At 44.2% G+C, this 15,379-nt stretch overlaps 1 protein-coding gene across 5 annotated transcripts in view; it reads right to left on the bottom strand.

Annotated features, from left to right (window-relative positions):
- Nucleotides 1-15,379, bottom strand: part of dlg3 (discs, large homolog 3 (Drosophila)) — a 75,647-nt gene that overhangs the window by 22,022 nt on the left and 38,246 nt on the right. For 2 of the 5 annotated variants that reach the window (XM_061079403.1, XM_061079402.1), the window contains exons 2-9: nt 9,066-9,119; nt 8,508-8,558; nt 7,126-7,250; nt 6,546-6,715; nt 6,082-6,218; nt 4,622-4,766; nt 3,320-3,482; nt 2,434-2,559 (exon numbers count right to left, since the gene is read on the bottom strand). In XM_061079403.1, the coding sequence (XP_060935386.1) occupies nt 2,434-2,559; nt 3,320-3,482; nt 4,622-4,766; nt 6,082-6,218; nt 6,546-6,715; nt 7,126-7,250; nt 8,508-8,558; nt 9,066-9,119 (971 nt within the window). Of the gene's footprint in view, nt 1-1,009; nt 1,023-2,433; nt 2,560-3,319; nt 3,483-4,608; nt 4,767-6,081; nt 6,219-6,545; nt 6,716-7,125; nt 7,251-8,507; nt 8,559-9,065; nt 9,120-15,379 lie in introns of those variants that run through there. The other 3 variants (XM_061079404.1, XM_061079405.1, XM_061079411.1) reach the window with 3 other exon arrangements.

The raw sequence follows: 15,379 nt of genomic DNA on the forward strand, positions 1-15,379 counted from the left end.
GAATCTGCTGTGATTACCTTTATTTCAAATTCCCCTTTGAGCCTCTGCAGCTTTCGGAAACGCCGACCAAAGGTCAGAGCGCCACTCGCTATTGATGACGGAATTCTTGTGCTTCCAAGTCAAAGGTTCTGTGTTTGTGCGTGAGACACACAAAGTAACTGATTAGCTCACTCGCTGCCGCTGTCCTCCAGCTTCTGTATTTACACAAGCTGTGCCTGACCAAAGTACCCTAACTACCAGCATTGCTGTTTATATAACAACCCTAACCCATGACGAGCTGAGGAGAGACGCTTGTTGAGTGTTTGCGCATATGTTTACACTAAACATGCATATTTTAACCCAGAGGTTTGATCTGTTGTCGAGTCCAATGTGGACAGAAACACGGAGGGGGCTGTGTACAGTACTGACATACCTCCAGGAAGGGGGTAATATCAGATGGAGAAAGGGAGGGTGTCTGTGATGACACCACTGAGGGGGATGTGCAGATGGGCAGAGGGCGATACAAGCTCTGACTCATTCCTCACAACCAGCCTGCTCCACTTTTGCGGAAGCCTGTGCTTACTATAGAATCCATCTAAAATAACCCCTCCTGTTAACAGCCAATGGGGAAGCTGCTAGGGCTGAAGGGAGGTGTCTTCTATCCGCTTGTCAGACTGATGGAGTCGGATGCTCATCGGCCGTGACTGGGATCAAGTCGGTTGTCGAACATGATGTCCAAAACCATGCCACTGTTTTTCTGATTCCATAGCAGACATGACACACAGACCCACCACAGGCCAACAGGTGCGTGCACGGTCACGCACCTGTGATGTATGAGTGTGTCCATGTCACAATTGCACATTGCACTTGAAGCTGAAGTATCTGCGTGCGGGCTCGTGCGTGCCAGCACATTGTGAGCAAACGTCTGAGTGTACAGTACGTGTGTGTGATTGGTGCTGGCAACGTGGGGGTGTGAGAGGGGTACGACCTAAGAGCATGGCCTGGTTTTCCCAGCATGCAGATGAATCATGACAGCTGCAGGACTGTCTGCTGCTACTGGTCTGCTGGCCCGCACCGGATAAGACTCTTACTCCCCATCATATTTATGGAAACAGCAACGCTCAGTGTTTATATTTACATGCACAGAGCAGAAGGCGAAATATTCCAACGCTGCAAAGCAGAATATTTCTGCTGGGTGGCTCCTATGATCCTTCCCGTCCTCCTGTACGGTATTTTCTTTTAAACACCACAACCTGCTTTAAGTTACAGCCAAATGTGAAGACCAGAATCTCTGCTCTTTCCTCCTCTTTCATACACAAATCTAAACACACCTACACACACACACACACACACACACATAGAAAACAGAACATATGGGAATCTGTGTGACAGTTATGCTACACAAAAAAGACAACATTTACCACAAACACATTACATAAAAGCAATGGTTCACAGAAAAATTGTGATATTTAGCCATGACGTAATGCACGAGGGACAAGATTGTGGGTTTTAGGCTGATAAATATAAAAAAACAGGAGCCCTTTTGCACACTTGGCAATGCCAAACAGAGAAACCAAAAACCAAAAGCACTGCCATAAATATCAGGTATATTATTGTATTCAGCTCTAACCATCAGTGAAAGTAACTTGGCGAAGTAGAGGCTTAGTTTTATCTGAGCATCCTGACAGATGGAATTGAGCAGCTTGTGGGAGCGTGAAGCCCTTTCGGCTGCACTCCTGTGGAGATGTGTTTGTGAAGAGCAGGTACGACTCCATTTTAAACTGTGACGAACAGGCCACTATTGTTTGAGCTTAATAGATGTGAGCAGAGTAGTAGAAAATGAAAGAACAATTAATGACTGCTGTAGGGTCATTTTGAATATGAAAAGCAGCAGTAGTAGTGTATGTGTAATAAAACACACCCACAAAGGGCAAGAAACAATCCGCTGTTGTTGTTGTTGTTTTTTCATTTCAGCTGCACACCTAATTTAATGTTGTTGTTACAATTTTTTGCTGTGAAGTCGTGAAAGAAGCGGGAGCTGCATATGCGTTGGATACTGGGTATGTCATACAAACAATAAAGCAGCCTCACACTTAAAGCACAAGCAAATAAAAGCAGTAAAGTAGACATGAGGTGGGGGGAACATTTACATGCAAACATACAGACAGAAAGAGACAGAAATTTTAAATGAGTTAAAAGGACGCCCTGCTGGGAAATGAACAAATATATCAACCCACCACCCGTCTCTGTTCCTTTCCTTGTATCTTAAATGTCCATTGCTCATTTCTGTCTATTTCTTTTTGTGTGATTTATGTGTAAATGTGGCACAACAAACTTCTGGTGAGGGAGGTGGACTCCATCCCCGTCTGGTCCTACTGCTCTCTGCTGCCAGATCAAAATGCTGGGCTAGAGTGGAGGGTTAGCTAAGCAAGGCGTGATGGACTAGGTTAGTACCTGCCAGAGAAGGGGAGTGGAGCTTGGCACAAGGGAGCAGGGGAAGGACAGAAGCCTCTGTAGAGGGCCAGGGGCCCCTGGCTGTCCCCAGGTTTGTGGATGACACTGTAAATAGGCTCAGCCCTGCTGTGGGGTACAGGAATCACAGTGAACGGGACAAGTGTAGGACACATATAAAGCACACATACCAACAAAGATGCAACAAATGCACATACAAGTCATGTAGACAGCTTGGACATGGACATTACAGAACCACACAGCTAATACTCATCCAGTAACACATTCACTCCACACAGACATGTATAAGCGCCTGCATGCGGTTACACACAGAGAGATCCAGCCCCCGTCCAGAGATGTGGGCTAAGATGACCTGAGGCCACTTGGGACACTCCAATCAAGCTCCTATGAATGCTGCTTGTTATCCAGTACTTGGATACAAGGTCAAAGGTTAAATCTCAGTCATAACAAGTACAAGAAGCGACAAGAGGCCTCTCTCAGCACACAGCCACCACACACTACTCAGCTAGTAGGCAGCACCATGACCCCGATGAGATGAAATGTGTAAACCAAGCATTTGTTCTGCTTCATCAAATGCAAATATGTGCACGGATCGTCAAAGGAACCATGACAACACCAAAATAACAAAATGGAGGCGGCGGAAACAAAAGGAAACTTATGAAAACTTAAAATACATTTAAAAAAACAATGTAGCCCCAAACAACTGTGCGCTACATGTTTCCTTTTCAACAACTTCACCAGCAAATACCAAAACGGCTTTTCGCTGATCGCCAGAGAGGAACCATGTGCTGTGAGTTAGTGAAATCTGCATTCATAGAGGCTGTATGACTAATGGAAAGAGAATCATTCATGGAGGAACTCTGTTTACCTTGTGAAATCTTCCTCCCCGAGCATGTGGCGGGGAACTGGCGAGTACCTGGACGGGGTAACCTGGGGCGGCGGGTACGCAGGTTTAGGCTCCATTGCCCCCATGTAGTTGTGGCCGACGTGGTTGTCCACCATGGTTGGGAAGGCTGGAGGGAGGGCCATGCCAGTAGGGGGAAAGAGAGAATGATTACCACACAGGTGCATCAGGAACACAGCATAAGACTGACAACTTCAGCAGCCCAGTAAGGAATCAGTCAGTTAACCACTTTAACAACTAGAGGGTCTAGAAGGCCTCCAACACTGATGACATTACTTCAAGCTTTTTGTATTGAGTTGATAATTAGCAAATGTTAACAGAATAACACCTACACGTAAACTGTACGTACAGAACAGTATTATACATAATAAGTCCAAGCAGAACTCAAAAAGTTTGCCCGACCATTGAGTTTTTACTTTTTCTTTAAATATTGTCTGATCATCTGACTACTTTTTAATGTTGTAATGTCTCTTGGTTCCAAGATCTTAGCAATTAACTTGGTGATAATGATATTATCAGCAATAGTCATGGTGGCAAAAGCCACACAAATCTGAATTAAGGAGAAAATAAGACATTTTTTCCCATAAAGTTGGTGCACTTTGTGTGCATGCATGAAAAAGCAGGATTTCAGATGTCATTTCCATTCTTGATGGCGGCAGCTGAGCACGATAAAACAAGTGTCTCCCGTCCCGGTCATCGGACCACGGTCTGCACTGTCAGAGCTAAGGGAGTTAAGTCTGCATTAAGGGCTGTTTTAGGCTCAGACAACTGCAAACAGTTAGAACGTACAGAGAGCCCTCAGTAGCCCCCTCTGATACTAAATCACTGTTGTGTGGAAATTGGAGATGCTGCAGCTCAGGCTCGTGGGCTCTCATGAGCAGGTGGGATGTGAGAAAGCGTCCACACTCAGTGGGAGGCAGAGAACTGCGCTTCTTGTTGTTGTGGGAAGGATCATGCGTGTGTGAGTGTGCACAAAAAGTCACTATATTCACTATGTGGGTGTCTGAGCATTGCAGTTTTGGGGAGAGAACAGAGATCCAACAAAAAAATGTATGCAGGCCAGCTGGAAAATCTCTGATAAAGACAAAAATCTGATGGAGCTTGACTTAAAAATCACTCTTTACTTTACGTCAAGCACTTTATATAAGTAAACCTGTTGTAGTTAACTGGCTACTTCCTATGTATATGTGAATGTAAAGTCTAATCTCTGACTCAGACAGTGTGTGCACAGAATTATCTCTGCAACAGGATGAGATAGATACGTACTGCTGGAGTAGTCTGGTGGGGCGTACATGTCGTTGAGATGCACCGGGCCCGGCTTGGCCACCTTGAGGTAAACCATGTCAGAGGTGTTCTTCAGTGCGGCCACGGCTTCCTCGTGACGCACGTCCTGCAGCACGATGTTGTTCACCTGGATGCGACGATTGTCGAGAAACGAGAAGGAGTGTAAAGGAAAGAATCCTGAACAACACCTGAACACCTCATGGCTCGGCTGCACTGTGACAACATCCAGCATCGCACCTTCCATCACACCAGCCAACACAATAATGAATCATAGCTCAGAGGTATTGGAAGAATTTTGGGCATTTCAACGACAGAGTGAAAGGTTGGTGTGCTGTGCGGCGTGAACAGAGGTCAATAGCTGTAGGTAGAGGTTTTAAAGATGCTCTACCGATTTCTAACAGTTTGTCTTTGAAGACACGATTTCCTGAAAATGGGCTGTTAGTCAAAACTTTTTTAACACGCCATATTTTTGCAGTTTTTCTTTAACCTGAGGCAGCTCACTGCATTGTCAATAAACATGTTGGAGTACAAAGGAACAGGTACAGTACATTATGTGTGAAATTAAGTGTTGAAAATTCAAAATGGCGTGGATCTGCTGCAGTGGATAACAAACTATACTGAATATTTGTGCCGCAAATGGAGCCAGATATCTTTCTATTATGTGAGGTAGAGGGCTAAAATGTTTACTTAGGCAAATATGTTTAACACAACTTTAGCAACAGTAACAGTTTTTTCTCTGTGAACTAACTCCTACAGTGACAGCTGATATTTGTGTATATCAGCTGTCAATGAGAAATTATGACTTAATATGTTCTTTACTAAAATCAACCGGACTGGAGATGACAATCAACTTCAATATGCTGAGTTGATACAAATTCTCCAACGTTTTGTCCAATCTCCTAAACCACGAGCTGTTTTCAGACATGCACTGGAGTCCGGACATTCTCCTGTTGTTGTGAATGTGATCTCCTGCTGCGTTCTTCATATATGAAAGGCAAAGTGCGTAAATGCCCATTATCTGTTAGTGCACAGTGCGTTAATGGGAGCGATGACGTAATGACCGCAGTGATGAGTGATTTCTTCTGGGATGTACAGCAGCCTTAAACAAGTGCAGTGTTTCTCACTCTCATATTGAGCGGATGGGCCTTTTTATTGGCCCGTGCCATGGGACAATAAATCATCGATCATGCACAGAGTCATAAATGCTGATGTGTGCTGCATGTCTCACTTAGCTTAAAATGACGGAGCAACCAACCAGATAATGCGGCGTAGTTAACATGTCCCATAAACAGTCAGTCATCTACAGAGAGCAAATACTGTCCCCGCCCGGTAACAGCAACACATGTCTGGAACCAGTACTGACATTTTTTGTTTTTTAACTTGCCAGTGAACTAATTAAACCTAAAATGAGTGAACACTGGATATGTGAGGGAGTCTCATACAGCTAGCAGGCGGTCTCCGGTCTGCAGCCGTCCATCTTTTTGCGCAGCTCCTCCCTCTATGATCTTGGTAATATAGATGCTGTTGTCTCCTGGGATATGTTGGTTCCCAATGCCTCCAGCGATACTGAATCCCAGCCCTGGTTGAGAAATACACACAGTCAGAAAGTCAATACATGTGTGAACACAGTGACCTCTGGCTTTGATACATTTTTAGATATACCCTATACGTCTGCGTCTGCATCCTCTCAGACAAATAATGGCTTCTTAGTCAATATTAAGTTAAAAGTCTTTTTTTAAAGTCCATTTTGATCCAAATTGAATGCCTATCAACCTCGTACTTATATCTGCAAACACTTCTTAATCTAAAAAATATAGTTGTCATTCAGTATTCCACTCATCTCCTAGAAGGATGCATGCAAATGAACTTTCATGTTTCTCTCTCTCTCGTGTGCGTTGTCTCTGACCTTTGGGCCCTTTCAGCAGGTTGACTTCCAAAATCGTCTCAGGTGGCGCCTGCCTCCGTCGAACCAGCAGCCGCACCACAGGCCCCGCCTCCTTCAGGGCCTCCACCGCCCGACTGTGAACCACCTCAGACACGTCCACTTCATTCACACGCAGCACGCAGTCATTTACCCTGTGGAGGGAAACCTTTTAATACATACCGTCTATTGCACACACACCAGGTTGTCAGTCAACAGCAAAGGAGTTTCTTTGCTGCACAAAGGCAGGGAGGGACCCTAGCATGGCCAATGTAATCAAAAAACCCCAAAGCATATGAAAAAAACTCGATATCATTATTTCTGCATGTTTCAGGCTTTGGTTTTCCTCTGAATCATAAATCTGAGGTACCACACAGAGCCAGGGGGCAGAGGGCTGTAGAAACTCTGCCTCCCACACAGCACTGCCTGGCGGGACACGGTGGTAGTGAGCATTAAAGACGAGAGAGGGGAAGTTAGGGAAGAGAGAGAAGAGCTTGGGTAGATTAGATGAAGAGAATGAGGTGAGGAGGAGGAGGAGGGTAACACGGAGAGAAGGGGAACTTACCCCAGCCGTCCATCCATAGCAGCAGCTCCTCCGGGGATAATCTTAGTGATGAAGATTCCTGGATCATCAGGAATGTGGGGATTGTCTATTCCTCCAGCAATGCTAAAGCCCAGGCCAGAGTTCCCCTGCACACACATTATGATTGACACTTTCAATAAGAAATAAGACAAAACCAACAACAACACACACATGCACACATTTACATGCGCCCAATGTGGACTCAAGGTCAGAACAATATGGTTCTTAAGTGTATTGGTATCTCAGAGGAACGTGTGATCGATGCAGACCACTGCAGGGATTTCTACAGGCGTTTCTGATGTTCATCTTTGTGGACACGCACGTGTGTGTGTGTCCTTGCATGTGACAAAAGATAATGCCATGCACTCCATTAGAGGAGGGCACTTCATTCAAAATGTCATGCTCAGTCCATCATCCGACAGAGAGGCATCAGTGTTAGAGACGTCAAAAGAGAAGTGGATTTATGATCTAAGGTAAAGATGACCCAAGAAGCATCATTTCTATTGCATGATACAGAGCCTCTCTCTCTCTCTCTCTCTCTGCAGGAGACGGACACCACCTCCCCATGTTCCTGTTCCTGGAACAACAGAGGACCCATTTGGATCCGGCGGGCCCAGGCACACTGCTGCATGTGACAGCCGTGGCCAGAGACTGGCAGCAAACAAGACAGCTGAGAAAAGACTTCACTTTATTATTTTCTATAATTAATGAGAAACAGTCGAAACAAATTAGGACAGAGGGAGGCTGAGGCCTCCCAGTGAGCTGCTCTGCAGCTGAGTGGAGTACACTGGGCCTTACCACCAAATGTTCCACACCCACAGACCTTTTAAAGTGTGACTTTGCATAGTTTATTCAAGCCCTCTGCATGCAGAGATGCCACTTAGAGTGTGAGGGGCAGAAAGATACTGTGCATTTATCATGGGGTCGGAGGTGCATTTATACGTGGGTGGAATAATGAGAGTAGAGACATATAGCTCTGCCACTACAAGCTGAAACACAGCTGACAAGTGTAGTGGTGCCGGCTGAACAATTGAACAGGAGAGCTCTTTATATTTCTGGCGTCTGCTGATGACATGTGCATCAGGATTATGTAAAAAGAGATTCCTCTTGGTCTCATGCTGTTCTTATACTCACATGACATCACACTTAATACTTGTGTCTTGCTGCAGTGATTTAACAGTTATAACTTCAATAACAAACCTCATATCATATAATATTTTTATATATTATTATAGAGATTTATAGTTCTTCATGTTCTTTAGGCTCAATGACTGAAGACTGCTTACTACCACCTAGTGGAGAGAAATCTACCCATCATGCAGAAAATACATTATAAAATGAAAAGAAGATAACAAGCAACTCACCCTCTCTAAAATGATCTCTTCATATTTATACATCCCATCACTGCCATTTACCTAAAGAAAGAAAGACAGAATGGTTGGTTACATCACTGAGCCTGAATCATGCCATTTTCTAAAAATACAGTGTGAAAAAAAAGAGAAGCATGCAAATTTTTTTGAGCTAAATCCATCATCATATAGGACACAATGGACACATGAACAGACTGAATACAGAGAACTATGAAGAATGGTATCATTGACAAAATACACACAAAACACATTTACATGATTGTTTTATCAACTAAAAAATGATTGTAATCCAAAGCATCATCCTCTCGTAAAATGCACATGCACTGTGACACTGAATGTGCTGCTGCAGAAGGCACATTCCCGACAAACAGGGCAGGGTCACTGGGATAATGGATGTTGGTCCACATGGCAAACCAAATGTTACTAACAGGAGGAGGCCTTTTCATCCGAGCACGTAAACACGCTCATGCTCCGACACAGAGGGAGTGTGAATGAGAGACATGTATAATGTACAGAGAGAGAGAGAGAGAGAGAGACAGAACAGATACTTACATAAGGGCCTGCATCTAGTGAGTCTGCGTTGACGATGATGGGGGGAGGGTTGGCCTGTGAATATGAACAGATACACATTATCTCACTGTGTGTGTGTGTGTGTGTGTGTGTGTGTGTGTGTGTGTGTGTGTGTGTGTGTGTGTGTGTGTGTGTGTGTGTGTGTGTGTGTGTGTGAGGCTGGCAGCATGCAGACATAATGCGGTACGCACACTGCCACTTGGGAGCAAAGTGAACGGATGCCACGGGAACAGTCAGTGAGTCCCCTTGGGGCTGAGGCTTTGCGTTTGCGTGTGTGTGTGTGTGTGTGCGTGTGTGTGTGTGTGCATGTGTGTGTGCGTGTGTGTGTGTGTGGTAAAGGTGTGAGGACTGACAATGAGGACTGGGGCAGAGAGACCGCTGCTTATTAACCGCCTCAGCCAGACGTTCCAGAGTCACCTCATAAAAACACACCGGCTCGTGTTCTGGCTGTTGGGACAATACGTCTCATCCCACATCAGCTCCTCTTCTTCTCTTTCACTTCACACGCACAGATATAACATCGTGTAGTGTCACATACGGCGTGCAAGAGATTATTGTTCAGTCACCATTCAGTTGATACTGTAACACGACATTCGCTTTATTTATCTGTATATCTCATTCTAGGTTTGTGTTATTGGAAGTGTAACATTAAAATAAATTGTGGATTGTTTCATTAGACAAACAGATAGAATTATTCAGCATCAGTTTGAATAATAAAGAGCAAAATACTTGTTTCTCAAATACAAGGCATTTTTTTATCAACTGAATAATGTTTCTTTATACATGTTTTTAAGATTTTCCTTTGGATTTTAGGAAATTTGAATGGGACCGACTGTGAAAAATGTACAATATACATATATCTGCAACCCCAGATATGTGCTAAATATCTTCTTAATTTGGAAGTACCTTTGTATTCTGGTATCAGTGATGTTAATCAGTTTCCTTTTCATTTAACAAGGAAAAAAATAAATATCAGGTGAGGTGAGTATTGACAGCTTTTATTATGTTATTTAAATAATAGCCCATAATCCATTCATTTTGCATTTATTGTAAAAACACGATTCTAATTGATAATGTTTATTAAATGTTTTCTGTGAATTCTGAATTATTTGATAAACACATGACTTTAATAGTTAAAGTCAACTAAAAATTTGGTTTCTGTTGAGAGATTTCTTGATCCTGGATCATTATTAAAGACGTCCCTCTGAGACATAAACACTTGTATCAGGGAAACACTGACACTGCTCTCTGGTGTTTGTTTTCTGTGGGTGAATCAAACGGGTGAAATGTTAAACGCAGACTAACTACTGGCAGCCTTGAGGAGTAGTTTCAGTATCAGTTGAACCCAACCCAAGTTTCACAGTTCAACTCTTCAGCTCGACTCTATTATGCCACCTGGTGTTTCCTCTCACTTCAGAGCGGCTGTGAGCTGAGGCCAGAGGAGAGTGGTCCGAGTGGAACGTGCGGAGGGGGAGAAGCTGGTCGGTTTTGGGGCAGCTCGACTAGCTGTCTATTTTTTATTGATTTAACTATGTTTTTACATATAACATTTCCTGAGTTTTCTATACACCCCTGTGATCCCTTTTAATCAATTATCTTACTTACAGACATATACTTCTCCATACAGAGCTATATATAGATAAAATCCTCTTTCAAAGTAAATATAATTTTATATATAAAATTATGTTTATACTGAAATATAAATATTGTGTTAAATGTATCAACTAAAATATTGAAAAATAAAAAAATATCTGAAAGTTACTTCATCACACTGATCATATAAAAATCGGGAGTTGGCATAAGAAGCTTGTTGCAAAATTACTCAAACATAAAGAAATATATTCAAGGGATATATATACCATATCACATGACTTTATACATCATCATATCTCATATAATAAGACAATTATAGTCAACTACCCTCCTGATCTATGCAGCCTATGCTATAAATTTAATTTCTCTTTTTTCTATTACACTGCTTGTCAACTGTTTTCAGTGACGCTGCACAAGGCTGCGATACTGCTGCGTCTAAGAGAGAGAGCGGATCTGGAAACGCACCCTTCAGAAGATCTCGTGCTTGGATCAAACCCGTTCATCACCTCACAAGCTGTTCAGGTGTCATTTCATTTCTCCTCGCTGGCCACTGAGCGAGTTCCTCGGCCATGAAGGCTGCTCTCCAGATAAACCGGAGCCGTAGATCTGACCCGCTCCGCTCGGCGGTGATGTGCTATGACTCTGGACAGCTGTGGCTGGGAACACCCCCCTCCCTCCCTCACAACCCTCCCTTACAGTCAGCACAATCAGGCCTTGGTTGTAATCTGCATATGGTCGAACAGATGCTCACGTCTGTGCCTGTGTTTGCACAATTCTCATTTTTCCTTTGCACTTTTTTCATCTTGGACCCCAGCTCCCAGCACACACCCAAAATCCAGAAGAGGGTTTAGTGATAAAACAAACTGTAGAGGCAGATCCACAGCAGCCATGTCAGCGCCAGTCGCTCCGGAAACCAAAGCCCAAACAGCAAGAAGTGATGAAACGCAGCCTGAGGGCAACACATCGGCTACTGTTGTCCCTCGGTGACGGACCAAACCACTGAATCAACTACTGAGAGCACATGTGACAAAACACACCTGTTACAGTATAACGCCCCCAGTGCTCATCAGTGTGAGTGTCACAGAGTAGCGACGCGGCACGATTTGATCTCTGACGCTACAAGGCCGGCTGAAACACAATGAAGCCAGCAGTCGTAAAGAACAGCGGTTATTATCCCGGCCTGGGATCGCTCACCGTTAATCCCTCCATCTGAATCTCACAGAACAAGCAAACAAAAAGGGAATAATGGAAGATAATCTCAACGTGAATAATCTCAACATGAGTTTGTTTAACCTTTTTACTCAGGTAACTTGGATTAGATTGGATTACCCCCCCTCTCCTTGTTGGTGATACTCTCACTTAGCAGACAGCTCATTAAAGACCAGCAGATCTGACCGGCGCTGAAGTTTTATGACACACGGAGGAGGTCTGTGCGGTTATGGGCCCACAGAGGACGAGCGGAGGACAAACACTAATTCATAGTATCTGGGAGGCAGGTTGAGGATCACAGTCAAGCTGTGAGGGGAAGACAAAAGCAGTCTCTTATTGATTGATGTCAGTCCGGGACGGGATGGAAACGTCTGTCAGTGACACGCAGGTGAATGTGGGTCAGAGAACTTGATGTAATTCAATGGGTAAAACAGTGAAAGGTCGCAGATTTGGACTTAATCCCGAATTGAATTTCAATAATGCAGACTTTAAACTTGATTTGAACTCGACTACTCTAAATTTGAGCAACCAAAGGCCAAACAGGGCGCAACATGGCACGACATTTTAAATGTTAGGCCTCCTCATGGAAAGGACAAGGTGTTTGCTATAAATAAAAACCCAATTTACACCATAAAGGCCTTTAAGAGTTTCGAAACCTACGCCTAACCCAACCTTATTTACACCTGTTATTGCAAATGATTGTTTTCTCCACTCAGCCCGCAGGTGACTACATCCCAGAATGTATTTAAGAGAGTTGGTTAGGACTGATGGATTACTCCACATACCAGGTCACAGTCATTTCCCAGCTCCTGCTAATACTGATAGCGTTTGCCAGGTCTGTCTAAGCTGGTGGAGGTGGTGGTGGTGAGGACAAGTAAGGTGACCTTTCAGCCTGCTGGGTGGATTTTTAATAACATGGTCACGCTTTATGGATGCTATTTAGATGCAGCCCGCCTGATCCAGTCCTACTCGGAGCTATTCAAGCTATACTCTGGTATTTGTACCTTGATTTAACACATGTTAATACAGATTTAATATTAATGTCAGGTTTAAATGTAGCTCTATGTTCTACACGTGTGGGAGAGACAAATATGGCAGGAATAAAACAAATCTAGATGTGATCACCGTAATTTTAAATCCCTTTATTTTCTCTTGATTCATACATTAGTCATTAAAGGCTCATGTCACAGTTTTTCTTCTGCCCACCTGCAATGCAGACGTACAGCAGCTTTGGTATAACACGGACCATCAGCTGATAAATGGCCGCGTGTGAGTATAGTGGACACAAAGAGCTCCTGTACAAACAATGACAATGAGTCCAGACTGCCTCCCCAGCATGAGATCATTACAACAAGTCCCCGCTGACCACCAGGAGCGATGAAAACTCACTCGCCACAGTCCGTTCTTTCTCTCACTCCCTCGTTTTATTCACCCATCTGTTCATAATGGCGTCCTCTTCATCAATCTATCATCTTGCTCTTCTGTCAGCTGAGATTGTGTATCTGTCTCTTGTCTCCATCACCGTACATGTGTATCGTGTCCCTTTGGCATTACACCACACAACACTCACTTGGCTGCAGACCCCCAGGACAGTAAGGCAACAAAGACTCCCACTGAACCTTGGCAAGTGCGAGGCACAGGCTTCATCCAAATTGTTAAATAATCAATGTGTCCCCATGGTAACCGGTACTCGCACGCTATTGGTCGGCTGTCCCGCTTGGCTACCTCCCCCCGCTTCACCTCTCAGGGCTATCACTGCAGCTAATGCAGCTCTGTGCTCGCACATGCCTGGCCATGGGCTGGATGTGGCTGACTGCCTTCAGCCCTGCCTGTCCACATCACACACACAGACACACACACACCGGCATACACACAGACACACTCACACACACACACACACACACACACCGGCATTCACACAGACACACTCACACACACACACACACACACACACACACACACACACACACACACACACACACACACACACACACACACACACACACACACACAAGCCGACATACACACACACATTTCCCCAATTCATACAGTTAAATCAAAAGGAGACATGTTAAAATATTATGGCATCACTTCAGTGTTGTGTTTATCATCACATGGTTTGTCAAGCAGCTCTGATGGACATGAATAAAAGGTTTGATATTTTGGGAGATATACTTATTTGCTTCATTGCAAATTAGAGATAAAGATAAAGATAGCAGCCGTCTGACTTAGCTTAGCATAACAGCTGGAAGCAGGGGCGTGTCCGGCTCTGTCCAAATGTAACAAGCCTACAGACCCGCACCTCAACTCACAGATTAACACTTCATGTTGCTGTTTCCCACTGCTCCCAGTCTTTATCACCTGAATGTCACGTTTCCATCACTGCCGATAGGAACAGGGGCCGATAAAAACCTGTGTCTACTGCAGAATGATTTTACCCTGGAATTAATTGTATCCATTCACACTGCAGACAAAAGCCAGATATTAGCAGATGTTGGTTTGACCAGTGTTAAAGGGGCTTCGGTTCGCTGGCTTCTTGGGTTAGCTTCATATTTACCATTGATAATCTCATCTGAATCTTGGCAAGAAAGCATATTTCCCGAAATATTAAACCGTATTTTTTTTTTTTTTACTTCTGCAGTTTTTTTGGGGCTAAATACCATTATTTTTCATTGTCCAAAAACTGCTTCTATATAAGAATGTCTTGTAATTTGTTGTCAGCATGCCAAATAGTACAAATATGGACAAATATGAAAACTAATAATGTGGCTCTAATTTGGTATTTTCTTCATGACGTGTTCACCTCTACATCCCTGCTGATGACAATAACGTCACAGCTGTAGGAAAGAAGAAAAATACAATGAGGAAAGTTAAGCCCTCTTCTTCACCAGTCACCTATGCTTGTTTTGTGTTTTCAGGACCTCGTCTTCCCGGCAGGTCGAGCGCCGGGGGAAGAACAACAGGGTTCAGCACGGTGACGGCATGCTGACAAGGCAATATCCCCTTCCTCCTTAGCAAACATTTCCACATCAGCTCCTCTCCCGACAAGGCACACCGACATGACAGCTCATTCTCCAGAGGTGACATCGCAGTGAAATATGACAGTCAGCCCCGCTCAGATGAGGCACCCAGTCAGTCAAATCACATAGCTAAAGCTAAAGGAGGCTCTCCCTGGTCCTAAAGTCAGAGCTTACAGCAGCTAGGAGAACAAGGCGTGCTACGACGTCCTCGGGCTATCTAAATATCAAACGCTGCTTCATTTTTCCGATGTCGCTTGTGGTACTGCGTTGGTGTTTTCCTGCAGAATGTGGGATGAGAGACGCAGTCAGCGGTGCTGCTCTGATGCTCCGGCTCCAATTGGCCTCTCGTAGGCCACGCTGCAGTCCAATCAATACCTACTCAATTACCATGCACCCAACATCTTATTCACGCTGTGGCCCCGGTGCTGGGGGAAAGCGGGAAGGAGAAAAGCAAGGTGAGAGAAGAAGTGACAG

The sequence above is a fragment of the Limanda limanda genome, chromosome 10 (assembly GCF_963576545.1).
Source record: "Limanda limanda chromosome 10, fLimLim1.1, whole genome shotgun sequence".
NCBI classification, from domain to species: domain Eukaryota; kingdom Metazoa; phylum Chordata; class Actinopteri; order Pleuronectiformes; family Pleuronectidae; genus Limanda; species Limanda limanda.